The 27119-nt window shown below is 45.1% G+C and overlaps 1 protein-coding gene across 1 annotated transcript; it reads left to right on the top strand.

Annotated features, from left to right (window-relative positions):
• Positions 1-12105: 12105 nt before the first annotated feature.
• On the top strand, positions 12106-14784 carry LOC308284118 (kelch repeat and BTB domain-containing protein 11-like; the record flags this gene model as incomplete). Its single annotated transcript, XM_080724655.1, has 2 exons — positions 12106-12715; positions 14039-14784. 2 exons carry the CDS (start codon positions 12106-12108, stop codon positions 14782-14784), a joined length of 1356 nt encoding a protein of 451 aa, XP_080580781.1.
• Positions 14785-27119: the final 12335 nt, after the last annotated feature.

Genomic DNA, 27119 nt, shown 5'->3' with positions numbered 1-27119 from the left:
CCACTGAACTTGAACAAGATATACTGTCTCTCCAAATATTTACAAAGGAAGACTATTCTTCACGTTAGGCTAAGTTCTACTAAGTAACTAGGATATCAGTATAAAGGGTGTAAGTCAGTGGTCTTCAACGTTTTCAGGCCAAGGACCCCTTAGTCGAGAGAGAGATGAAGCAGGGACCCCCACAACCCATAGATACCATATAGTTTAGTTTCATTGTTTGACAGCGCAATCATCAGTGTATTTTGGGTTCATCTAAATTTGTGTTTGTTTACGAATCTCCAGTCAGCACTCCACTCCTATGGGTGTCGCTAGCGGCAACCAAGAATAACAGAATCACTCACATAAACTCCCGTAGGACAATTCCCATTGGCCGAAGGGTATGTCCGTCAAATGACGTACCCGCCTGGAGGCGGACCCCTATAAATTCCCCATCCGCCGGATGTTCCCCCTCTTTTTCGCTTCTGCTTCAACTGGTTTGCTTGTTTCACTCACTCGCTCCAACGAAGTCTTAAGCATTAAGAAATCTTACTTTCAAGTTTCAACTTTTCCACTAACTACACTCAGGAGTTCGTTTCGTCTGCACCGATTTGGCGAGTAAGGTCGAGCCTACCGGTTTCGAGACTTTTTCTCCTGCCTTCTTCGAGTTTCTCCACTAGCTAACTTTAGCCAGTTAGCTTGAGCGTCGCGCTACTCGCTTGTTAGCCTAGCGGCGCTAGCCTGCTAGCTATCCACGGCTCCTCTACCTCGTGGTTAGCTTAGCTTCCGGCCTGCTTTTTGCAGCCTAGCAATGGCCTCGGACGTCCCCTCGCCCTCGGCTTTTCGCTCCTGCTCCGTGGACGGATGTCCGTCCCTCATGGACCCGGGAGCTCCACAACGGAGGTGCACCATCTGCAGGGAACGGGGCCTCTCCTCCACCCCAGGTTCCCCAGAGGGCCGTTTCTCCCCGACCTCCGTCAGGCGGAGGCACGCCGCTGTAGCGGCTAGCCTCATCGACCTGATCGCCGACTTCCGCTCCTCTTCAGAGAGCCAGGCGCCCCAGGCCTTCCCCCCAGACCCTTGGGAGGTCCCCACCGTTTCCCAAGAGGTCTCCAGCGGGGACATCGAGGTCTCCTTCGTGGCCGCGCAGCTCCGAGTCAGACGCTGGCCAGAGGAGGAGGACGATACCGACGATGAGGGCATCTCTCTGCCAGGTCCGGTGGTTCCGGCCGCCTCGGGTTCTTCTTCCCAGGCCCCGACCGACCTGCTGCCTGCCCCCCCCGTCTCCACGGTGACGCAGGCCCCTTCCCCCCCTCCACAAGTGGCGGGACCCCGGCCTGAGGTGTTCGTCTTCACCGCACAGGTTCCCTCCCGGGCTCCCCGAGGCCCCGCTTTCGCCGTTGAGGGGACCCCCTACCGGCCTAACCCCCATCCAGCGACGATGACGGCCTGGTCCGTGCTGGAGAGGGCAAACCACAGACTGGGCCTCCCAGTGGCTTTGGGAGAACACGGGATGACCACGCTCCCCCAACTGCCTGGACTGCAAGAAGCCTTGCACGATACCTGGGAACGGCACTGGGATCCCACCAAACTCGACTTCCCCACCGAGTTCGTGGGGGGACCGGAGATAGGCATCCCCACCTGCCCCAAAGTCAGTATTCCTACCGCCAGCGCCCTCCAGGACAGGTTCTTCGAACTGAACCCGTGGGCACCTAGGAGTCCTTTCACCTTGGGACAGACCCCGAAGCTGGAGGACAGGCGGGACTCTTCCGCGTCCAAAGGAGCCAGGGACGCCTACAGAGCCATAGGTCATTCGGTCAGAGACCTTAACGCAGTTGGCCTCCTCACGGCCTATGCAAAGACCCAACTCAGCCAGGTGACGGACCTTCTCCACAGCGAGGACGCCACCGAACTGGCTGCCACCCTAGAGCACCTCTCTACGGTTAACCTCCATGCTGTAACCTGGGCTGGCCGCGCCATGGACTTCATACAACAAAGGGAGGCGCGCAGCTGGATCGCTCCGCTCTCCAACGACAGGCCTTTCGAAGGGAGAGAGGAGCTTCTCCAGCTCCCCAGCTCTCCCAGAGGTATCCTAGAGGGCGCACTACCGATCCTGCTGAGACAGTCCGCGACACGCCGAGAGGACGCAGGTTGGGAAGAGCCTCTCCCCCGGCTCCCACTTCCCCCCCGTCCCCCCGGAGACCCCCTCAGATCCTCAGACCAACGTTCCAGGTCGGGCCGGCGTCTCCCTACTCAGGAACCCCCAGCCCGCAGGCCCAGAGAGGACCGCGAGCAACCCCTGTAGGGCGCTTGGAACAGACTATTGGGGACCCCAGGCCTTAGTTTTCTTCAGAACTGGCTTCCCTGTGGCTTTTTCCCTTGTTTTCCTTCGGACAGGGAATCCGGAGTCTGTGTTGCTATTATTGTTTTATTCAAAACGTGCATCCCCTCCTCTGCTTTCAGTGACATAATGCTTTATTGTTTTATTCAAAACGTGCATTCCCTCTGACATAATGCTATGTTGTTTTATTCAAAACGGGCATTCCCTCCTCTGCTTACCTTGACGTAAAAATGTTTTGTACTCACAAAGGTTTTACTGGTCAAGTAAATTGGTCTGTCCTCCACTTTCTGTGTGTTTCTTCCTAGTACACCACCTAGTGGACACGAGTTGTGTCGAGTGTTTTGCCTCTTCAGGCTGTCTCTCACTTTCTCACAGCCTTCTTTCCTCTGTTCTTCAGTGTGTAGAGATTTCGCCTATTCAGGCTTAGGTTCTCTCTCTTCTCCTTAGCAGTTCTTTCAGTCACCACTAGAGACCAACCTCCAGCTAAAGGTAATCTGAAGTCTCCGCTTTCCTTGTTGCTCTCCTCCTTCTAAAGGTTTCCATGAGCCCCCTCGGGACTTTTTAGACCTTATGAGCTAAGAGTAAAACCTGTATGCCTCCACGGGGTTTTTGGAGTCGTTTGCTGTAGGTTAGAGTGGACTTTAGCCCTCGCAGGCCTTGTTTAGTCCTTCTCTCCTTGTCTTCCGCTCCTGGCCACGAGGTTCCGTTCCAGCCCTCTTCAGACGTGCTCGGTTCCTTCCTCGAGTCGTCCCCTTCGGGCGGTCTCTCGGCCACGGGCGCGCTCTTTTTCCTCCTCGGCTCCGCCGGCCTTCCGGGGCGCACTCGGTTCCCTCCCCGGCTCCGCGGGGACCCGAGGTGCGCTCGGTTCTCCTCCCGGCTCGGCCCTCCCCTTCTCAGCCACGTGACCGGCCCTCCTCAGGTGCGTTCGGTCCGTCGCTCGAGCCGTCCCGCACGGACGGTCTCTGGTTCTTAGGTACGCTCGTTTTCCTCTCCGGCTCCGCCGGTTCCCGAGGTACGTTCGGTGTTTCCCCCGGCTCCGCGGGGACCCGACACGAGCTCCTTCTCCACATGACCCCGCTGCTTCCGGGTTACGTTCGCTTCCTCCCCCGGCTCCGCTGGAGTCAGAGGAACGCTCGCTTCTCCCCTCGGCTCCGCCGGGGAGAACGCCACGTGCCCGTCCAACGTCATCACGTCAGGATGGGCAGACATTTGTAAGCCCCTCTTGGGGCGCTTGTTTTAAGGCACCTGGCCTCCCTCGAGAGCGGTGCCGAACAAGTGTCTTCGCTCTTCTTCCCTGACAGCCCTTCTCTTGTTTTTTGGTGCATTCCAGATCGGGATCTCTCGCACCTTATCTAGGGGTTTTTCAGGCCGTCTACTGGCTTACCCCTCTGTCCTTCAAGAGTTCTCTTCGTCAGGGAGACAGGCTGCATACAGCCGCCTTCTACTCTAGGGCGCGTGGAGTTCTTTCCTTCGTAACGAGACTCCTTCCTGTCCCTCGTTCCCTACTTTAGGTAGGGTTTCGACCCGCCCTAATCGGGCCGGTTTGTTTCGGTTCTTGAAAACCCTCTTTTTCAAGTTGCTGACTCCCGCCAGTCTTCTACGTGGAGGTGAGGGTGAACGCTGGTTCACCTTTCTGGTTTTAAGGGACACGTCTTCACTAGTCTCCTTCTTTCCACCTCACCGTCCTCCTTTCAGGTTCGCCTCCCAGGGGAAGTGTTCGAGTACACGGTTCTCCCCTCGGCTTGTCTCTGAGCCCCCGGGCCTTCGTCCTAGGGGCCAGGAGGGCACTCGGACCTTCTGCAGCGCCAGGCCGTCAGGTCACTAGCTACCCGGACGTCTGTTTGAGTTACGCGAGCTCCGTTCAGGAGGTGGCGCGTCACTTCAGGTTGGTTTGGGACCACCTGCAGTCTCCAGGGGTTCTGCTCCTCTCTAGGAAAAAGTGCCTTCTCCCCCTCCTCAGAGTGCCACTTTCCTAGGGATATTTCTGGACTCGCTGCCTTGGTCGAACGCCCCTCGTAGGAGGGGATAGAGATGTTTCTCTCCTACACTGCCTTCTCCCGGACAGAGTACTCAGTCCGTTTCGAGAGGGCCTTACACCTCAGGGGTTTTTCTTAACCCTAACCCTGCACAGGGTACAACTGGACGTCTCCACGGGAGACCGCTCTAAGGTGGTTGTTTTCCCTTCGGATCCCGCCCACCGAGGGTCGCGCTCCGGTACAGGTTTCTCACTAGACCTTGGAGGTCTTGCTATCCTGGCTGCAAGCCGACCTTCGGTCGGCTGGAGCCAGGATGGGAGAGGTGTTTCACCGTAGGGTGATCACCTCGGACGCCAGCCTTTCAGGCTGGGGCGCGACTCTGGAAGAGCGCAGTAAGGGGCCCTCGGGGCCCGGGGGTGCGAGTCCACCTTATCACCTACTCAGAGCTGATGACGGTGTTGCTGGCCCTTCGTCACTTCGATCCCCTGATCCTGGGTGGGCACGTCCTCATCAGGACGGTCAACACCACGACTTTGTGTTTTGTCAACAAACAGGGGGGGCTGAAGTCCCGAGAGCTAGACAGGTTAGCTCGGGCCACGACTGTGGTACCTAAGTCGACTACAGTCGTTCAGGGCCTCTCTTGTTCCGGGCCTCCTGTTCAGCGGGGCAATTCTGCTGTCCAGGGGTAACCACGTTACGAGATCTGGTCTCCCCGCCCTTCGGTGGCGGAGGAGATAGGGATCGGGTCTTTGACCACCGGGTGACAGACTTGTTCGCGTCGTCAGGGAACGGTCAGTGTTCTCTGGACCTTGGTCTGAGGGGGACTTCCCCTCTGGACCTAGACGCTCTGTCTCGCAGCTGGCCGCAGGGCCTTCGGTCTGCGTTTGCACCACTAGAGCTGTCTCGTCCGACCCACGTTAGGGTCAGAAGTTACTTCCCAGAGTTGCTCTGGGTGGCGCCGAATCAGGGGACTGGGAGTTCCCTGATAGCGCCTTTCCTGGTCGGTCGACCTTGGCGCCTGCCTCTACTCGGGGATAGGGCGAGCTAGGCGTACCAGGAGTTTTCTCCCGGACCCCCAGCGCCTAGACCGGTGGGTCTGGCACTTGTAAGGGAGCGGCGGAGGGCCGCCGCCCTGGCCTCTGAGGTCTTAGACGAGATGCAGAGGGCCGGAGCCCCTGGTACTAGAAGTGTACACGGGGGTTTGGGAGGCTTTCGCCTCTTGATACAGGTTGAACCGCCCTTCGGTGGTTCTGGCCCTGGCGTCCTTCTGGACTTTTGGACTTTCGTCAGTCCGGTATAGTCAGGCTGGCAGCCCCTACTTTTAGGGGCTATGTGGCTGCCTCGAGGGTTGCCACCTGGGTTTGGAGGGTTCTTAACCTTCTAAGAACCCTTGGTTGCCTCAGTTTTGACTGGTTTCAAAAGAGACGCTGCGGCGGCTAGACCGTGGGTTCCCTCTTGGGTTCTAGAGGGGATCCTAAGGGGTCCGAGTCAGGCTCCTTTGAGCCTTTTGGGAGACTTTCTCCTTGGAGCCTTTTCCTAAGTCGGCTCTTTCCCTGGTTCTGTCTACAGCCAAGAGGGTCAGTGACCTTCATGCTCTCTCTGTAGCTGGGGGCTGTAGGAGGTTTTCTGGATTTGACCACTTTCTCTAACCTTTCCTCAGGTTCTTACTCAAGAACGGGAGGATTCAGGAAGTTCCGGTGGAACTTCTGGCCTTTCTCCCTCCTCCTTTCGCTTCGGAGGAGGATAGGAGGTTAAACTGTCTTTGCCCGGTTAGGGCTCTGAGAGTTTACTGTGAGAGGACTGAAGACCGCAGACGGTCTGGTAGTCTGGTTGTCTCACATGGTAAGTCCACTGGCAGGACGGAGATCGCGGAGTCGTCTCTGTCTGGGTGGATTGTGGAAGCCATTGTTTTGGCTCATGACAGTGCGAAGATGGCTAGGCCCTTCGGCCTGAAAGCCTATTCGACTAGGGGAGTTTCCTCTTCTTGGGGTCTCGCTAAGGGGACTTCCATTCAGGAGGTGTGTATGGCGGCTAGCTGGAAGTCGCCTTCCACTTTTGCGGCTTATTTTCACCTGAACTTAGCGCCTCCTTCCTTGGCGCATTCTGTTCTTGAGGTGGCCGCTTCCTCCCCTTCCCTATGAGGTGAGACTTTTAGTAGTGTTCTCCCTCAGGTTGTTTTTGTAAGTGTCTTTACACTTTTTCTTCCTCCACACAGACCAGAGGGTAGTGGTCGTGGTGGAGGGGGGGCCTTTTCCTGGGTTAACCCTTCGGTTGTAACTTGGGGCAGACTAGGATTGAGGTGGGTTCCGGTGGGCCTAGTCTGTAAGGGTTCCTTAATTCCTTTTGGTCGTTTCCCCTAGGGGTCCGGGACCCCTAGGGGTCCCGGACCCCCTGTTGAAGACCCCTGGTGTAAGTGGTTAATGAGACTAACAGTATCAGTAGCTGACACAGCCTCTGCAACACCATGTAAAGCTGACCGCTTTTCACTCTTCTGCATGTTGAATTTCAAAATGTAGCCTTCTACTGTATCACGTTAAGAGTACAGGGTTTCTCCGATTGTCAACAGTATCTTCGTATACTTTGTCCTCATTAGAAAGGGACTGGACCTTTTCGTCACTCACTCTGCTCCTCGTTCAGTTCAGGAATCTGCCTACCAATGGCATCATCAATGAGGGTTCCAGGCTAAGCCTTTCTCTTTCTGGAAAGAGAAAGGTTGGAAAACGACCAAACCTGCCAACTGAGGATGTCACTGGTGACAGGCAGGTTTCTGAACTATCCCCAGGCCTCCTCTGAGACGCAGACTGGACACAAATAGTGTCATCTTATAATGAGCATCAGTGAGGACCAATTATATGAAGAGCCGCTGATTATAGGTTGAAAATTGGTGAAGTGCTCCTTTTAAGAGCAATGGGGCTTGAACGCACATCTCAACAACATTAACATCAAAATGTTGACCTGAAGAGTATTGGTATCTCGAGACCTTCAGCAAGTGCATCACATTTTAAATCTACTTTGTATTGTGTATGTATTATTATGTCTTCCACATTCTTCTTCTGCTTGAGTTTGATGATGCCTAAACCTAGACTATACTATACCATCCATTAGGGTATCCATCAAAACAACAATGATAATAAATAATATGGTATCATACTTTTAGAATCCCAATATTTCTACTTGTTTTGTGTTATTTTGGTACTGGTATTGCTTAAGCGTTCTTGCACCATTTCCAAAGCTGTTGCACTTTTAATAGATGTGATTGATTCATGGCCTATTGTTTGTAAAAGCATCATTCTTACGGTAACAATTATTCTAACAGACAAGCTGGAATTGATAAATGGATATAATTAGGCTACAGTCACTGCATGCATGCAGGATCAGACATACCATATTCATCTGTCCTTAAAGAGTCAGGTTACAGTCAAGAAGCTACACAAGGAACAAACCAGACAAAAAGGATAATCAAGTCTCTAACTTACAGTAATGTTTCTCTGTGTGTGACCCACATACATTCACTCTTCTCATTAAAGCTACCGTGCACAGAGCACACTGAGGCTATAAGGTTTACAAGGATTTAGGAACAGTAAGGCGGCTAATCATATCTGGCTCTGCAATTTAACAACCCTCACATTCAGTGGTGTAAATTAGCTAAGTATGTTTACTCAAGTACTGTACTTAAGAACACTTTTGAGGTATGATTACTTTTTTCAGTATTTCCAATTTTCAATATTTTATTTCTCCTCCATTACATCACAGAGGCAAATATTGTACTTTTTACTCCAGTGCAGTTATTTGACAGCTTTAGTTACCAGTTACAGATTTGCATTATTATCACAAAAACATACATTAACCACTTCAGCCCTATATATATTCAGGCCATTTGACACATTGGGAGCTTGAAGAGCAGCTGTTTTCAAAATATTTCTATACATTTTTAACTTGTGAAATGACATGTCATTCTGACATTCTGCACAGTGAGTTCTGGTACTTCTGGTACTTGAAGTATATTTTGTTTTGATACTTGTGTACATTTACTCAAGTCAATTGGAATTTTAAGGGTGCCCTCAGACCAAAATACCTATGAGAGTGGAATCCGCGTTCCTCCAATGCATTTCAATGATAAGGGAGCGTTTTTTGCAGAAATCCTCTGCTGGCATGAAACCGCTTCACTCTCATTGAAATGCATTGGCGGAACGCGGATTCCACTCTCATACTGTAGGTATTTTGGTGTGAGGGCAGCCTAACAGAGTTTATCTACATTGCAGTATTGATACTTTTACTTATAAGTAAAACACGTGTGCGTACTTCTGCCACCACCCCATCACACATTGTTGCTATATTAGCCCTGGGAGATGAGCTGTTCCTGTCTCTGTAATGAGGTCTGGTTCGACCCTGTTAGGCTGCGATGTGGGTCAGGTGGGCTTGAATAGAACACACACATGGCAGTGCTACACAGTAATAACTGTTCATTTAAGGGTCTTTTCACATAATAGGCCTTTTTAAAGAACCAAAACCGGTCCTCTTTAAGTGGACCAAGACAAGGACCAACAGAGGAAAATGGCCTGAGGTTTTCTTGTGTTCACATTGTCAGTTCATTTGTGTTCACATTGTCAGTTCAGTTGAAAAGAGCACTCATTTCTCTTCCGCTCTGATGGAATGGACCTATGGACAAATGGATTGACACTGTGAGAGGAGAGGAATGTTTTGCTACAGCACAGCTTATAAAGGAAGCTGTCACAATGTTTCACCCGTTTCATCAATATCTCCTATTCTGGCCACTCCCACATTCTGTGCAGCTTGCATGACCTCATTCCCATCATATCTGTTCCTTCATCAGTCCTGAAGTTACCTGTCCACCTACACACCTGTTGTTTGCTCTTACTTTACCTCATTGGGCGCAGGCTCATTAGACCTGCTGCTATAACAACTGGTCATCTCCCGCCCTCTCTGCCAGACAGGGGTGTCACACCAAATCCTGGGCCATGGATCCAAGGATTCACTGCGTTATTTTGTGCATTAAATATTGAAAAATAGCAGATCTACAAGATCACAGCGCGGCACCGAGTGCCGTGCTGCGAGTCTTCAAGTCTTTGAATATTTCAAATACTTCTAAGGTTTGTTTGAAAAACCTATGTTTCTATGTCAGTGGTGCTCAAACTTTTTCATGTGAAGGATCCCCAAAACGGACTCCCATCTAAAAATATTTAGTTCCATGGACCCCCCAGAAGCAACATTTGAGGTACAAATGTTCGCTTATATATATTCAAAGATTTGCACACATTTTCACGACTTTTCAAAAATAGCAGATCTATAGCAGATCTACAAGCTTGCAGCGCGGCACCGAGTGCCGCGCTGTGAGCTTGTATATCTGCTATTTTTCAATAGCTAAAGTATAATATAATTAAGGCCCCTCCACCTTGGGCCCTGCTAACTCACCCCCCCCCCCCCCCCCCTGTGACACCCCTACTGCCAGATCCTATAAGCAGTGTTACACTGTGTTCCCTGTGTTAGCTCTTTTGCCTGTGTCTTCCTGTATTCTGTTCCGTGTTGGTTTTCTGACTCTCGTCTCAGATTTCCATTCCGCCTGCATTCTCAAGGTCTTTGACCTTTCTTCTCCACCTCTGGATTTTTGGACAATTGCCTGCTCCCTCCGCCTACCCATCAATGCCTTGTCCCTCATTGTCTTGTGTGGTGCTTAATAAACTCATTGTATTTGAACCTGCTCAGTCTGCACTTGTCTGAGTCCTTTCCACACACGCATGCACGCACGGTGACAGGAGGAGGCGTACATTATGTCAGTGACCTTCATATTGTCCATCAGAAGAGAAGAGAACACCATGCTGACAGCTTTATAATGTCAACCAATCTAATGTGTGCAGACAGGAAGTCAGGCGTGTAAGTGGGGAGCAGACATTCCTGCTGTACACTGCAGACACAGCTCACATGGTTATACAGTATAATACAATAAGACATTTTCAACACTTGTTGAAAATGCCACACACACACACGCACGCACGCACGCACGCACGCGCACACACACACACACACACACACACACACACACACACACACACACACACACACACACACACACACGCACACACATTGTGACAGTGCTGAAAGCATGTCACAGATAAAAAATAGTGTGGTTAAAATGCTGCATGTCTATCTGCTACACATAGTAATCTAAATGCCAAATCAATTGTTGTTCAGTCAGTCAGTCAGTCAGTCAGTCAGTAGGCTATACCCTAATGATGACAGTATATAAGCTATATTTGACCAATTTATTCAGTAAGGTATTTTTGTGGTTGTTTATTCTTTATTGTTTTAAGTTAATAGCCGATCTACTTAGTTACTTCACACCACTGGATATATGCACCCACTAGAATGTCAATGGACACCCTTTTTTCCATTGCATCATATACAGGCATGTGAACAATAAAGTGGATATGATGCAATGGAAAAAAGGGTGTCCATTGACATTCTAGTGGGTGCATATATCCAGTGGTGTGAAGTAACTAAGTAGATTTACTTAAGTACTTAAGTACAATTTTGAAGTATTTCCAATTTCCAATACTTTTTGCTTCTAATCTAGGCCTACTCCACTATCTCGGATCGAAATATTGTACTTTTACTCTGCTACATTTATTTGAAAACTTTAGTTACTAGTTACTTTTCCGATATACGTTATAATATAAAAAAAAAAAAACACATTAACCACTTGTTAATTAGCCATGTTTTATACAGGTTGTTTGAAAACATTTTGTACTTTTACTTTTGGTACTTTAATTATGTTTTGATGCCAATACTTTCGTACATTTACTCAAGTACATTTTGAATTCTGGACTTTTACTTGTAACAGAGTACTTCTACATTGTAGTATACTTTTACTTAAGTAAAGAATGTGAGTACTTTTTCCACCACTGCATATATCATGGGGTTCATGTGTGTCGCTGTCCATGGTGCTGAACCCCCGCTGACACATTTTGTTGTATTATTATAGCTACAATTATATTATTATAAGGATATTCATATTTAATGGAACGCGTTTTGATCCATTAACTGACATCTGGCTGGATAGCTACTCCAAAAGTATAGAGATCAACAAGTAGAAGACAATCTCAAAAACAGAGACACTTGTGCAAAATCAAATTAATTAGCCTATTTACCTATTCACATAACTGACAGTTAGAGGAGTCACAGCATCACACACTCAATGTGATTTGTTGTTGCTGTTGTTATCAAACCTACAAGCTTTCTGTAACTCTTGAATTACAGTAGGCTACCCCACACTGCTCTGCCAACGCCCCTGGTTGGCAGCAGTGTATAGGCTATAAGTCACAATAACATGCGGAATCGGCGGCGACAGTAAAATCCCTTTCATTTTAATAAAAGGAGTTCCCACGCGAAGTAGGAGGGTGGAGATTTATTTCTATACGCTTCTCACGTAGGCTCGTCACACACACAGACACGGCAGCAGCCAGCGGGGACACCGACCGACCGACACGCACGGAGGTGGCTTCACAATCACATCCCAGACTGACAGAACCGGAGGGTATAGCGGCCTGGGTGGAACTGTCTACGGAAAAATCGTGTCAGGGGCAGCGGGGGCAGGCCAGAGGAAACAGATCCTGTGTGTCTTGGGAAGAAATTAACTTCAAGCTCAGCACAGCAGTTTGCAGAGAGAAAGAAAGAGAGAGAGAGGTGGGCTACAGCTAGTGAAGACGCATTATGCTCAGTGACAGACAGGGTGGAGTTTTCTTTATGACTTTTTAAGATATTAGTGTGTTATTATAGTTCCACCGCCCCCAAAAAATGGAGGACGACAAAGAAAATGCCACGGAGATGATGATAGCCGGGGATAAAAGCCCACCGATGCCCGACAACACGGTGCTGCAGCCTCAGCCTGATCCTATCGATCCGCCTCCGCAGCAGCAGCAGCGGATCACCGCAGACAACTGCTACGACCTCCTGACAAAAGCCAAGCGACAGCGGCTGGCGGAGCTCAAAGAGAGCGTGTACAGGTACATGAGCGATAATTTCCTGCACGTCCTGAGAACGCCCGGGGTCTACGGCCGCCTGACGGGAGCGGAGAGAGAGGAGATCCTGGCGCGGAGGATGGAGGGGGGGAACAGGGTGTTGGCGGTGGCCGAGATCAGCGAGGTGTACGACCGCGTGGGGAGCGGCGGCAGCAGCAGACCGCCGAGCAGGGAGAGCAGCCGCCCCCAGAGCCCCCTGTCATCGTCCTCCTCCTCCGTGAGCGCGGAGGAGACGAACAGCCGCTGTATCTTCTACTACTGCGGCCAGACAAAGGAGTGGAAAGTGCTGACCAAGATGCCGGAGGAGCTGCTCGACACAAAGGGAGCGGGCATGTGCACCCTGTACAACTACCTCTTCGTGGCAGGTGGGATCAGAGGTGGAAAAAGTACACACCTTTTCTACTTAAAGGAGTAGTTCACCACTTTTCAACCTGTCTTCATACAATAGGTCCTATCCTATGTTCATGATAATAAAATATCACAAACACTCATCCAGGGAGGTCTACAGTGAGTAAGTCTCCTAGGAGAGCTGTGAGAAGTTCAGAATCCATCGTCTTGTGACATCATCATTTTCCTAAAAAAATGTTTAATCAATATTTTTGAAAAAAATATTTAGATTTTTATTATCGCGAGAACAATGGCTTCCACTTTAAAATTGCAACTTTTCAGGAATAGACAGCCTGCAGTTTCTATAAACTGGATTGGCAATCGATGTCAAACGATGGGTTTCTGACCTGCCCAAAGCTATTTTTGAGGGAGGACCAATTATATGAACATAGGTTGAAAAGTGGTGGAGTGCAAAGTGTCAATAGGCCTACTGCATTGTAGACTGTTACAAGCAGAAGTCCAGAATTCAGGAATAGAAAGCCTGCAGTTTCTATAAACTGGATTGGCAATCGATGATGTCAGACGATGGGTTTCTGACCTGCCCAAAGCTATTTTTGAGGGAGGACCAATTATATGAACATAGGTTGAAAAGTGGTGGAGTGCAAAGTGTCAATACTGCATTGTAGACTGTTACAAGCAGAAGTCCAGAATTCAATTATGAAAGTGATCGGCATCAAAATGTACTTAAAGTACCAAAAGTTAAAGTACAAAAATAATGTTTGAAAATAGCAGATCTACAAGTTCACAACGTGTCGCGACTCGCGATGCGTTGCGTAGTGAGGTTGTAGATCGGCTATTTTCAAACAGCCATGGTATAAAATAAGGCTAAAGTGGTTACCGGTATGTTTTATAATATTATAATTTCTGCCAAGTAACTAGTAACTAAAGTTTTCAAATACATGAGTAAAAGTACAATATTTGGATTCGAGATGTAGTGGGGTTGTATTGGAAATTGGAAATACTCTAGTAAAGTACAGATACCTCAAAATTTTACTTAAGTACAGTACTTAAAGGGGTACTGTCACTTTAAAAGGTCATCTTAAAATATGAGTTAATATTTTTATGATGTCATTGTGGGAATGCACAATTATAAGCCAATCAAATTAATTGACTGTACTTAGACTACTTACTGTACTGGTCATCTGTTGTTGGGGGGGCGAGGGGCAGATTACACTGTGACATGAGTTTCAGACTATTTCAGACTGTTTTCAGAGAGACCACTGTAGACCTACTGTATCATACTATCATAATTTTGGGCTGTGTCAGCGGGCCTTTAAGTAAATGTACTAGTTACTTTACACCACTGCTTCACACCACTGCAGGTGGGATCAGAGCGCAGCAGCAGCAGCAGGGCGACAACAACAACAAGAGCCACAACAACAAGGTCTCCGCCGCGGTGTTCTGCTACAACCCGGCCACGGACCACTGGAGCCGCGTGCGGCCGCTCACGCAGGCCCGCTCCCAGCTCAAGCTGGTCGCCATGGGGGGCCACCTGTACGCCATCGGTGGCGAGTGCCTGTTCACCGTGGAGCGATACGACCCGCGCGCGGACCGCTGGAGCCCCGTGGCGCCGCTGCCCAAGGGCGCGTTCGCCGTGGCGCACGAGGCCGTGACTACCGGCGACGGGGAGCTCTTCGTCTCCGGCGGCTCGCTCTTCTACCGGCTGCTGCGGTACGACAGCCGGCGGGACGAGTGGGAGGAGTGCCCGTTCAACAACAGCCGAAGGAAGTCCACGGACATGGTGGCGCACCGGAGCTTCGTCTACCGCTTCGACGTGAGCCGCGAGCAGGGCCGCGAGCAGGACGGTGAGCAGGGCAGCGTCACGGTGTTCAAGTACAACACGGTGGTGAAAGTGTGGCACGAGGGCGCCTCGTTCCCCCGGGACGGCGCAGCGCCGTTCCGCTGCGCCGTCATCGGCAACCGCATCTACTGCGTCAATAGGTCCGAGACGCTCCAGTTCGTCATCGAGGAGGACAACGAGCGCTTCCTGGAGGAGACGCTCCCCGCGCCCACAGATGCCCGGGGACCCCTGGTCCCGTTTGTTCTGACTCTGGATAAAAGACATTAATGATAGGCATGCAGGCTATTTGGACAATCGGACACTGGCGGAGTGACACAGTAGCCTAGGCCCCTGTGGTTCAATTTACACTCTCAGAGTAACAGACCTATAAGGGTCAATTTGGATCCCACCCATGCAAGGAACCCTGACGGTCCCTTGACCCCACTTTAAAAACCACTGGCCCTATAGCCCAGGGTTTCTCAAACGTTCGAATTTCAAGGTCTCCCCTTAACTCTGACAGTGTACACTGTCTCTACACTGTCAGAGTTACAGACTTGTATGGGTCAATTTAGACCCCCCTAAAAGAACCCACAGAGTCCCTGGAATCCACTTTGAGAAACAATGCTATAGCCTATAAATAATTCACCCTTTGTCAGCCTTCTGATTGGTCCCTGACGGACCAACCAGCAGATTATATCTGCCTTGTCCCGCCCTGGTTCCGCCTTTTTTATGTTGAATTTGCTAAAACATAATTTTTGGAGAATTACAAACATGTAAACACATGCCCAGTCACTATAATACTGCACCTGAGAGGCAACTTTTTACTGAAACCAAGTTTAAAATGAGAATTGAATACAGAACATAACAATAAGAAGCAACTGAATTTCAATGGTAATGGATGGAGAGAAAGGACTGTTGTCCCACCAAGACAAAGAAACCAATGGGTGTGAAGAGGGGCGTGACAACAGGCGGGACTTGACAAAGGGTGAATTGAGGCAAAGCAAACACATATCTTATTAGCAAGATATATCTATCTGAAATACAAGGCAATTATTTCATTAGCTGGTATAGTGCACACAGTGCGTGACAGTGGGCGAAATGTCCCTGCAAGAATCTGATTTCATGCAGCTTTCTGTACCACTATATATATATATATCCTTGTGCCAAATTAATGCAATCAAAGGACAAACACGACAAAGAATGTGTGCTTCCATTATCAGCATGTAGCTACCAGTATAATAGCCTGACTTTCTTATCCAGAGCTGTAATTAAAATGAGTCAGCAGATAGAGGTTTATTCGTTTATCTCAGACTCATCCAGGGAGGTCTACACTACAGTGAGTAAGCACTAAGCAGGTATAACTCAAGGACACTTTAATAGAATAGGTTTTGTTGGACAGTGACCTGCTTCCGAGGACACTCTCTGACAAAAACGGATACAGTGTAAATTGCCTATTTCTCAGAAGGCTAATTAATTAATGAGCTGTCATGAACAAAACATAACCATTCTCTTTTTTTGTCATCCTACTGTTTATCAGAACTATAACTTTGTACTCGCTACGGTTAGCGTTGTACTAGTTAAGGTGCCAGAGGTGAAGGGGTAAATTGTGTAGCACCTTTCATACGTAGAATGTTATTCACCTTAAGCCCTGGGAGCTGCCCTGACCTATACCTGTTGGGCCACGAAGCAGCAGACAACTGAATGTGAAGTGCCTTATGTGCACTTTAATTGTAAATGCTAACCCGGTTTTCTAAGCTGGTAGATGGATCCAAGTCCACAAATGTTTTTATGTCTGTCAAGGACCCCCAACTTAAGATGCATTATTTGACCACTGTCCCCATATGAAAACGGGACCCCCATAAAGAGAAGATTTGTATTGTTAAATATTTTTAAAATGAATCCACATTTTCCACTCCCCCCCCCCCCCCCCCCCCCCCATATTAGCAGACTTTACGGGGGACCCTCTGGAACCTCATCAAGGACCACTGGGGATCCCCGGACCCCACTTTGAGAACCACTGCAACAACAACACGAAGAATGAATGATATACTGTTATCTCACCATCTTGGAATGCTGTTTAGTCAGACTGGCAAGCATCTGACAGCTGATGCTTTGATAGAAAACCAGCACTGAATCAAGTTCTCTAAATCTATCCTCCTGATAATCCTTTAGTCCAGGGGTCTTCAACAGGGGGTCTGTAACCCCTAGAGGGTCCCCAGAGTTACTATAGGGGGTCCTCCAAATCTTTTGTGTGGTAGATATTAACCACTTGAACCCTAGTGTCCTTATTCTGAGAAATGTTGCCAAAAATAGCAGAGCTACAAGCTCACAACGCCTTGCGTTGTGAGCTTGTAGATCTACAAGCTTGTAGATTGAGCTTGTAGATCAGCTATTTTTGGCAAAGAGCTTTGGTGTAGAGGGGAAAAAGAAACGACTAATTACAGAGTGAAATGTCAAGTTTATTAAGTATTGACAGTTCAAGTGGTTAAATATCTGAAAACAAAAATTTACAGGAATCCAAAATACAATTGTGATTGTGCTGTCAAAGGACGAAACTATATGGAATCTATGGGGGGGATGAACCTGCTTCATCTTTCTCTCGACTAAAGGCCCATTCTCACTGGGCCAGATAACAGATATCTGGAGATATTTCTCCAGATATTTTTCCATGCAAAGTGGATGGTAGATACAGATACAAAAGATATTTGCCACAGATAAAAGTATCTGTGGCAAATATCTGTGGTAGACTTTTTTTTTATCTGTATCTACCATCCACTTTGAATGGAAAAATATCTGGAGAAATATCTCCAGATATCTGTTATCTGGCCCAGTGGGAATGGGCCTTAAGGGGTCCTTGGCCCGAAAACGTTGAAGACCCCTGCTTTAGTCTGTCTAATCTGTGTTCATCATTGGAAACATTTGACATGCTCTTGTGTTCATTTGCCCTGTCCGGAAGCAAACAGCAATACAAAATGTTTTTGTGTGTTTAAAAAGAAAAAGTTCACTGGACATGACCAGGGATTTAATTTCATACAAACAAAAATATATATACCCACTTTGGTGATCAAACTGTACAGTACGTACATGTGGCAGGTTGCTGCTTATTTTGAGCACAGTATGTCATAATCCACACAATCCTGGCAACTTGTAATGTTATTATAATGCCTGATTAAAGGGAATGCAAGTAGCAACTTGTAGCAAACCAACTGTAGCTTATTATAATGCCAAAGGAGATTTAGACTTAATAATAATACTTGACCTTTAAAACATGCCTGTTGTAAATCTAATACATTAGTTACTCTGCTGTTGTTGCAGCATGTTCAGTTAATGGTGACATCTGGCCTTGAACAACATTAGCTTGTTTGAATTATACAGCATGTTAAGAATATTGTAGCACCACGCCACTGAAACTACCAGTGCTTCCAGAGAAATCTTAAATTAAATATTATTTCCATCCAACATGATATAGGTCTAAAAAGTTGAGGGCAATTTTTTAAAACTGTTTCATAAAAGCTGCTTTTGAGATTCAAGGCTCTGGTCTATTCAGCATAATACCTAATTTATGCTTTGTCGTGCAACGGTATCGCACGCCGGAAATAGACGATCTACAAGCTCGCAAACACACAGTGGAGGTGATGCACTGTGAGCTTGTATATCCTCGTTTATCAGTAGAAATCAGGCTTATGTCTATTAGGCTCTATGTCTATTGAATATCCTGAAATTGTATGTCTTTTTCCAAAGATCCTATGCTGTGGATTCTTCAGCATACCAGCCAACAGCCTTGTATCCATGTCGTAGCCTGTTAAGATCTGTCTGTATGCCTGTTATGCGATGCCTGTATACGGCATTCATTTAATGAGCAAGTTGCTGTGTTCTGTGATTCTCCAGTCTGGGCCTTTGCAGCCCTGTCTGGACAGATTTAGAAGAGCTCTCTGTCTGTGTCACAGTGGTCTGTATGTTTGCTGCTTTCAAACATTTGAAATATACAAAGCCTTGAACTATTCCGTGTTAACTACCCGCAGGTTCCTGCTATGCACACTAGGGATGGGACGATACGCGATATTATCCCTTAAACCCTTTGGTAAAAGGTACTTATAATATACGTACTTGATACAGTCTTTTTTCACTCTCTATCAAATGTCTTTGCCAAAAAATAGCCGATCTACAAGCTCACAACACGTCGCCTTGCGACGCGCTGTGAGCTTGTAGATCTGCTATTTTTTTGGCAAATGTTCCGCCCTAGGATAATGGATTTTGATTACCGCAATAATATTGTATATCGCGTCACAATAATCGTGATATGACATGTTTTATATCGTCCCATCCCTAACACACACAGACATATAATCACATTATGACGGATGTATGGAAATACTGTATGTCCTGTATCTTTGTGAATGTATATATGTTACTATCTTGCTGTATACAGTATGTGTCATTGTATGATGTGAATACAGTATAATATACCGGTATTATGGCTTATTATGCTAAGCTGGAAGGGCTGCCTGGCAGTCACATCAACTGTACTCTCTGACTGGTATAATAAGATTACATTCAAAATGTTACTCAGTACCCATTTGTTACAAACATATTGTCGCTCATAATGATCAGAAACCCCCTATCTCCATATTTAAACCTTTTGTGTTTTGTTTTTCATAAATTAACGTCCACCTTGATTACGCTACAGCGTCACACAAAAGCATCAAAAGTAAAGTAGCAGATCCACAAGCCCAAAAAGCGTTGATTCGCCTTGCGCTTTGAGCTTGCAGATCAGCTACCCTTGCTGTTTTTGAATTTGAATCCTGAAAAGTAACATTTTTGGACAGAGATAATCTGTTACTCAGTACCCAATTATTAACAACATATCTCAGTTTACAATTTACAATTTAAGCAATAAGGGCGACTTAACCTATCATCAGTCTTAGTTTAGTTTTGTCATCGGTTTAATTTTAGTTGCCTTCACTACTTTGCCTTGATAATCTTGACATTATTGAGGATTTAATTCTAAGGATTTTTACAGACTGCCGCACATTAAAATGTAAGCATAAAGAGACATTGACTAATTTAATTTATATTAAAAAATACATATCGACATGGCTTGGGATGTGTGGAAGATTTTTATTCTCGATGAAACGTTTTCCTTTTTTTTGTGTTTTCCCTATGACAGTGTCCTTAACCAGTCTGTCCCATCATGCTGTTATGGAAACCATTTCCACAGACTGTTGGTATATAATGCCACAATACATATTTGAATAATAAAAACAATTGTAATTCCAAATCGGATTTGTATCTCCTTGGCCTTACTCTTCATACAGGTGTAATAGTCTGTCTTAAAGGGATATTCCACTTTCAACAGGGAGCAGTGGTAGGGCTTCTCTCCACATACACACCCATTGTAACTTCAAACTCCATTTTAACCATGAGAGATTCATTCAAAACACACATTATTATTTCTGGAGACTCATTTTACCTTCCTAATACGTGAGCAGGCCGTGTTTTTTCGATAACTTTTTTCATTTATTTTTAATAATTATTTGGAAAAATGGAAAAAATGAAAAAACAATAAAAAAAAAATATTAAAAATAAATGAAAAATGTTATCGAAAAAACACGGCCTGCTCACATATTAGGAGGGTAATATGAGTCACCAGAAAAAATAATGTGTGTTTTTAATGAATCTATCATGGTTAAAATGGAGTTTGAAGTTACAATGGGTGTGTGTGGGGAGAGGCCCTGGGCCTGGAGGGCCTGGTAACATTTACATCAAATATCTAAATATTCAATCAAGCTAATTAAAAGTTTTTTTGAAAGTGAAATACCCCTTTAAGTCTGCAGGCAAAGCACTGACTGGACAGATTTATAGCAGAGCTAAAGTGCCTCGGAGGGCTCTGTCCTACCTAATCCAACACAGACTTTACTTAAAAGGGCTGCTGGTGCAATATTACACCCCAGCAAAGGCAAAACAGGAGCAGCTGCCTTTAGTGTAAATGTCACAGATCTTGAATAGGGTTTCTTTTATGTAAGCAAGCATTACATGACATTCTATCCACCTCTGCCTCAATGATACTTTTGAATGGTACACCATGTCACTATCCTGTGATTTTTGTAGGTTAGATAAGTTCATTTGTCAAACCTGTTCCATGTGCCTGGAATAAAGTTTACATGATTTGACTCGTCAGGCTATTTACACAATACACTGTGAGATGAGCCAAAAACAAGACACCCGATATTGGAAAACAGGGATAGCCACACGCCTAACAGAATGATTGATGGTATTATTACCTGGTTTAACCATGGGATTTCATTCAACTCATACTGACTGTCAAATTTGTAACCTTTCGTGTTCTTTCACATATTGAGCAATGAGCATGTTCTGGAAATGATATTATTGAGCATTTCGAATGAACTCCCGCAGTGGAATGTACACTGAGCGAATGTAATGTAATTCACTGAGCAGGAATAGAATCCATGCACTGCACACGGTATAGATAGAGGTTACTGTCTGACAACAGATGTTCCTTTGTGCCATGATTAACTTACATAGCAGAGCTGTGCAATGTTAAGGCATTTATCTTGTCAACTATTTTCCATAGATTCTTTTCTTTGGAGATATTATGTTGGTTACTGGCTATTACTTTGTTTTTGTTGCGACCGTCGGACCGTAGGTCGCAGTTTACCATCAGAACTGTCCGTATCTGGACGGACGGGTACATTTTTTTACAGTCTATGGGTGTGCCACTCTGACATCATGCTCTGACATCACTGTGACTTCAGGGGAACCACTCTAACAGAATGGGTTTGCTGCTCTGACATCATGCTCTGGCTTCGCTGTGATGTCACACTAACAGAATCCCTTTTATGGCCAAGACGGATGGGCAAGACAGCCCATATCTGTGTGGCTGGTTCTACAGACAGGGATCTCCATGTATGGGCATACAAGGGTATGTTGTCAGATATCATAGACATCATAGGACTTTCACATAACGGATAATTGAGTAAGCATGTTTGGGCTCTCACTGCATATCTCCATATTCATGGATTTCCATATATGGGTACCAGGGGTTTCCATATATGGTTAACTGGTCCGATATACATCACTGGCCAGGCAATTTTTGAATATTACTTCAACAGATTTTGAACAAACATTATGCAAATTGATATACACTATCCCTACAGTCATGTGATCAAGACGGAGCTCTGTCCATTTTCCATCAACATTGCTGGCCCACAATAACCTACGTGAACTGGCTAAGACCTGTGCTCCGAGGAGCATATTTTCTAGTTCAGTGGTTCTCAACCTGTGGTACATGGATTAATCAAATTAGAAATATCGTCAGTTTGCATGGGAAGTTCACAAATGTAGTAGCTAAATCTGGGCGATCTGACCCGATCATCAAATTATTGGCTTAGAAATGAAACAAAAACTAAAACATCTCCATGATTTCAAGGAATAAATTGGCCTCCTGTGTTAACTGTGCATAGCTGAATAGGATGTTAAATCAGACAAGGATGTTAAATCAGACACATATTTGGTGGTACTTGGCCTAAAAAGGTTGAGAACCACTGTTCTAGTTTATATTTATTTGTTTTTCTTGACAACAATTGTTAAAAATGTTATTTAGATAGCATGTTGTTTAGACAGATGCTAGGTTTGATGTGTACTAATAGTTTCTTTGCATTCTATTATGTAACTATTTACCATGTTGTTTGTTGAATAGGCTTCATGTTTACTCTGCTTAATCTGATCTCACACTTGCAAGTAAGTCTGGATAAGAGGCGTCTGCTAAAAGCTAAAAACCTGAATGGTTTTAGTAAATTGAAATAAAGTTGAATTAGATTTAAGAATTGCAATGGGAACATGACAAGTGGTGGACTGTAACAAAGTACATAAAAACAGTACATTTATTTTCTTCTTTTTTATATCTTTGGATACTTGACTTTCACTCCATTACATTTCAAAGACAAATGTACTCCAGTTCACAGATCAACTTTCACTAGTTATTTTGACCAGGAGTATCAATAATTTGACTCAAATAATGGGGATGGAGTTGAGTGCTTTGTGCTGGATGACAGGTTAGGGTGACGTGTTTCAAGGGGGGTGAAAAAGCCAAAGGAGAAAGGAGTGAAGTGTCACACTACTAGACTAGATGAGTCTCCATTTGTCCTTCAAGACAGAGGATGGGCGTCAGGGTTCTGTGTGCTGTGTCCTCTGTCTCTCTCTCTCTCTGTCCTTTTGTCTGGGACAAAGGCAGACAGGATCATTTACCCTATGCAGCCTCCAGGGACCGCCCTGCCAACATCAACACATAAAGGGGTCTGATGGAACTGTGTCAATGTGCTCACCTGCTCACACATTACACACATTGTTATACCTCTAAAGTCATGTCATCAACATGGATTTCCCATATTCCCTCCTGATTGGCTACGATTGCCTTCTAAAGTTTGTGTATGTGACGTGACGGTCGCTTATCTCCCGATAAGGGAATCTTACTGGTTTTAACTCTGAGTGTACACAGAATGGATCCAAAATGGACTGTTATATGGGTATGTAACTGTAACCAAGCGTTTCTACCAGTTTAAAGCACCATTGTAATGAACGGCAGGAGTTGTTGAAAGTCTATTCTACGTGGTGGGAAACCTCTCAGCACCTCACTCGCTCTGTAAAATACAATATTTTTGTCATGAAATAAAAATGCATCCAACTTGACCGCTGCAGACACAACCCGGAAATAACAATACTCAACTGTGGCAGTCGAGGTTGAAGCCTTTTATTTCATGACAAAAATAGTGTATTTTACAGAGTGGGTGGCATTCTGAGAGGTTTCCCGCCACGGAGAATAGACTTTCAACAACGCAAGACTAGCTTTGTTTAGGCGAGTAGCAAAGTAGTTAGTTTGTTTTTACTGAAGTCGACTTCAGTAAAAATAAACATAGGCATAAGTGGAATTCCTGGTGCTGTATCTGAGCCTGCTCCAGGCCTGACCAGAAATGTGTCGAATATGACAGATCAAAGTGTTTTGTTTTTTGTGTGTTTTTTATCAATTTTTTATTTTATTTAACATAAAACATAAAATCTGTCCCCCCTCCCTTCCCCTCCTACAGGTTGAGCAAAACATGGTCAGGATGGATACATTAATTTACACATTTTAATATAATAATAATGTAAGCAATTTACCCCGAGTGAGAGGACATTATGCTCTCATAATGTCCGCAGTGAGGGTGTTATCGGACGAGGCGCAGCCGAGTCCGATAACACCATCACTCAGGACATTATGAGAGCATAATGTCCGACCCCGAGTGGTAAATAGCTTTTCTACCACTTTTTCCCGTATACATGAAAGAAAACACATAGTTGTAACTTGCAAGGATCTTAAGTTACAATCATTATTGCCTATAAAACTTCCGCGAGACAGCAGATAGTTCCACAAACAACATCTTCTACTCACCAACAGATGGCGCCAACTCCATACTAATCCATGCGTCTAGCTTACAGCTAAGCTAACGTCAGTTAGAAGTACCGTTCCGGCCGTAAATAGAGGCTGTTCGCTTCCAGAAAGGCATAGGTTCAGAGAAAAGGGGCTTTAAAGTTGGCGGATTGCATTGGATCCAAATAAATCGGCGACTATAGCATGCACGTTAGTAAACATAGGACCGTTGCCACCGTCATTTGTTGGTTGGGGGGAAGGACCTCCTGAAGTCCCCGGATGTACACTGAGGCGCATTGATCTCGGACACACAACTTTGCGGCAGTTGTCCTCTCATAACCTCCGGAATTTAGCCAATCAGAATCCAGTATTTGAACACGTGACTCGAAAAAGTGGTAGAAAATTTAGTTTATGTTTTTTTTTTTTTTTGTAAAAATTTCGCTTGCTTTTGCCATTGTTTATATCGCATCTGCATCTTCGAACCTGCATAGAGACACACCCACTTTGGTTCCCAATAAAAAGCAAGTATTCTGTGGTTCCAGTTCCGAACCAACTTTTAGGGTTCTGAACTTTCAGTGGAAACACTCTAAACTGGTTCAAAATTAGGCAGGAAAAATAACAGAACCGGTTCAATCCCCATGGAAAAGAGTGAGTACAAATGGAACCAACTTGACCCAAAATATATAAGGGTTCACTTGGTTCCATTTGTACACTCTCAGAGTTAAATGAACAATCAGGATGTTACAGTGAAAATGCACTGCCGTGTGCACAGTCACCTCTTAATGCAAGTGCACATTTACGCACATGTGTGCACACATTAACTGTATGTGGGTGGGTGACGTGACGTAACGTTTTCGCTGTCCTCGGTGTCAAACATGTATAAATAAAAAATATATTTGTCAAAAACCTTCTGAATATTGTGCAGGACATTAAGCTTTATGTGAACTTACTCAAGATTAAAACATTTCATTCCTCATTTCTTCAGAATTTTCAACCAAACATGGCAAAACTCATATGGTGTGACTGTCCTGACCTTGTTTCTCAAAGTGGGAACTTGAATAAAACTAAGAAAAAGAATTGCTAAAAATCATTTGAAAATGAATTTAGGCTAAAAAAATGTCTATTTGTGAGCCTATATCTTTTCAAAGTCAAAGCATAATGTTTTCAGTCATTTCTGATCAAAAACATTTTGTCCCCCAAACCAAAATCATTTGGTGTGACACTAGTTTGGACAAATTAAACAGGCAATTATTTGGACACCTATTGGCTAGAGAGGTCCTTCTTCTGTAAGGCTATTCAGCACTCCCAGCACAACTGCAAGACAGGTGTCTGAGGTGAGTTATGATTTTAACATTTTCATGAAATGCCATCTTGTTGAAACTTTGACAAACTCACCACTTTGGATGTCTGTTGGTGTGACACCTTTTCATAAAAAAAAGCTTAAGTTATTTGAAGTTTTGGTCATATTTCCATGTAGATCTAGGTTGCTTTGTTATAGCTAGCATGCTGTTAGCATGCTAATGTGTACATAGTAGCCTCAAGGTAAACCTAAATGCAGAAAACGTAATATGGTGTGACACTTAATCATAATGGTGTGACATGTCTGCTTGTCACGCCATATGACTTGATTGTCACACCATATGATTTATACTGTATTTAACTACAGATATAACAATAAATAACAAAGTTCCATGTCTCTTTTGTACATTTAAACATTTGTTTTAAACATTTTTACATAAAATGTAATTTAGCTTCATTCAGTGATACTTCAAATTCATCAGACAGAGCAGAAACCCCTTCACAGAAACCTTAACATATTGTTTCAATCTAAACAATATTTTCTCTTTGTCTTAAACTATACATTCCATTTTCTTTTGTCAGCTGGAAAATGACAAGTGCTGAGAGAACGAGAAAGTACATGGAGAAACTAAACAATGACCCAGCAAGGAGAGAGGAGCCAAAGGGGCGAGACTGCATTTTCTACGAAGAGCAGGAGGTTGTCTGTGGCATAACAGAACCGCAACAAGGCAGCCGGTTTGCTACCCTCACCAAATACGACTGGCTGATGTACAATACAGTCTAAATGTATAATATAATCTGATCTAATACTTTTGTACTTTCACTCACTGGACTGGACAGTGGACAGTGTTAAGGTAGGACCCGAGACAAAACTAGCGAAAATAGCTGATCTACAAGCTCTCAACACGTTGTGCTGCGAGAGCTTGTAGATCAGCTATTTTCGGAGTTGCGCAACCCAGCACTCTTTAGCTAGTGGAGATGTGGTGTAATGTCATGATTCCTAATTACATTTGTTCAACACAAAATGCTGTGTTCAAGTTCAGGAGACTTCGGAAAAAAGCAATTTACCTGAATGCTGAGTTCTGTTTCCACTAATTGGTGTTAATAAAATGTTGCCTTGGCTCCAAGTGTGGCTATGCGCCTTATTGTCTCTTTAGGATCCTTCTGCCGTGGGCCGGCAGAAGACTTAGGTGTGCGTAGCATTCCTGTGCACATCCTCATCATCCATCTACTACTACAATTCTTTCTTATCCCATGTTAAAGCCCTACAATAATATCCTGTTCAGAAATATTAAGGCCATGTTATCCTGGGTAATTGTTTAATCAATCAGTAAAGTTCAGTACTCACTAATAGGTAGGTTAAAACACAGTTTGCTTTGACACATGAAGATATGATCATACGGTGTGACACTAAATCATTTGGTGTGACATTCCAAATAGTGAAAAATCATACCTTTATTAATGATTAAACCAAAAAAATGTTTATGGATTACATAGAGAATATTATCAGGAAGAGTCACAAATATTTGTGTAATTTTAGAGAAAGTTTTGACAGAATACATTTAAAATATGTTGTAAGATCATGAACATGGGCCTCACACAGAGTGTCGATTATGAAAAAAATATACAGATATAATTAATTTTCAAAAAACTATAGTGGATCACTGGTTAGTTATGATAAAGGACTTTGATAAAGTGAGTAACTTAAGAAAGATGTACTCCATTTTCATTTTATGAACAATTATTTTCATGTCACACCATATGACGATTTTAGGCACAAGTACAACAAACTGCTGAATAAAGTCTGATTCCAATAAAATATCTAAAAACAAAATGTATTTCCATAAGGTTGAGAGTGAGTAGAACAAAAGTAAATAACTTTTATGCCTGCAATTTAAAG

This window comes from Nannobrachium achirus, assembly GCF_963921795.1.
Source record: "Nannobrachium achirus genome assembly, chromosome: 4".
Taxonomy (NCBI): domain Eukaryota; kingdom Metazoa; phylum Chordata; class Actinopteri; order Myctophiformes; family Myctophidae; genus Nannobrachium; species Nannobrachium achirus.
Note: the sequence above shows the minus strand (reverse complement) of the source record. Positions and strands in the feature narration are given on the sequence as shown.